The following is a 680-nucleotide window of genomic DNA, read 5'->3' as shown; positions in this document are numbered from 1 at the left end:
GGGATAAGGGACAGACCCCAAACCCAGCACTGACCCCTGGGGAAGTTCTGCCCCCAAAAATGGCGTTTTTCACCCCAAAATCCCCCCATTCACCCCACAGTGTTGGTTTGTTCCCTATTTGGGGCTGTTTAGGGATAAAAAGGGTTTAAATGGGAGCTTTGGGATAAGGGACAAACCCCAAACCCAGCACTGAGACCTGGGGAATCATTGGGGCTCCATTGCCCCAAAAATGTTGTTTTTCACCCCAAAATCGCCCCGTTTTCAGGCCTATTGTGTGACAGAACCCGGCGCCGGCTCCGACGTGGCCAACATTAAAACCAGAGCGGAGCGAAAAGGGGACGAATATATTGTGAATGGGCAGAAGATGTGGATCACCAACGGGGGCAAGGCCAGCTGGTGGGGGCACAAACACACCCAAATCTGGGGCTTTTTGACCCAAAATTGAGGCGCATCTGGGGGGTGGGGGGTGTCAGTGGGTGTAATGGGGGGGGGTGGATTTGAGAGCACTTGAAATGGGGGAAAAACATTGAAAACAAAGTAATTATGAAGGGGGAAAAGAGCATTGAGGTCTATGGGGTCGGGTTAATTATCAATGGGGAAACAGCGCGAGAACTGGGATTAATTATCAATGGGGGACAGTGTGGGAACATCCACTGGGATTAATTATCAATGGGGAACAG

At 51.0% G+C, this 680-nt stretch overlaps 1 protein-coding gene across 5 annotated transcripts in view; it reads left to right on the top strand.

The window, feature by feature from the left end:
- Nucleotides 1–680, top strand: part of ACADM (acyl-CoA dehydrogenase medium chain) — a 22,923-nt gene that overhangs the window by 3,002 nt on the left and 19,241 nt on the right. For all 5 annotated transcript variants that reach the window (XM_015850897.1, XM_015850896.1, XM_032441799.1 and 2 more), the window contains exon 3: nucleotides 266–396. In XM_015850897.1, the coding sequence (XP_015706383.1) occupies nucleotides 266–396 (131 nt within the window). The remainder of the gene's footprint in view (nucleotides 1–265; nucleotides 397–680) is intronic.

The sequence above is a fragment of the Coturnix japonica genome, unplaced genomic scaffold, assembly GCF_001577835.2.
Source record: "Coturnix japonica isolate 7356 unplaced genomic scaffold, Coturnix japonica 2.1 chrUnrandom576, whole genome shotgun sequence".
Classification (NCBI taxonomy): Eukaryota; Metazoa; Chordata; class Aves; order Galliformes; family Phasianidae; genus Coturnix; species Coturnix japonica.
This window is presented reverse-complemented; position numbering and strand designations above follow the sequence as displayed.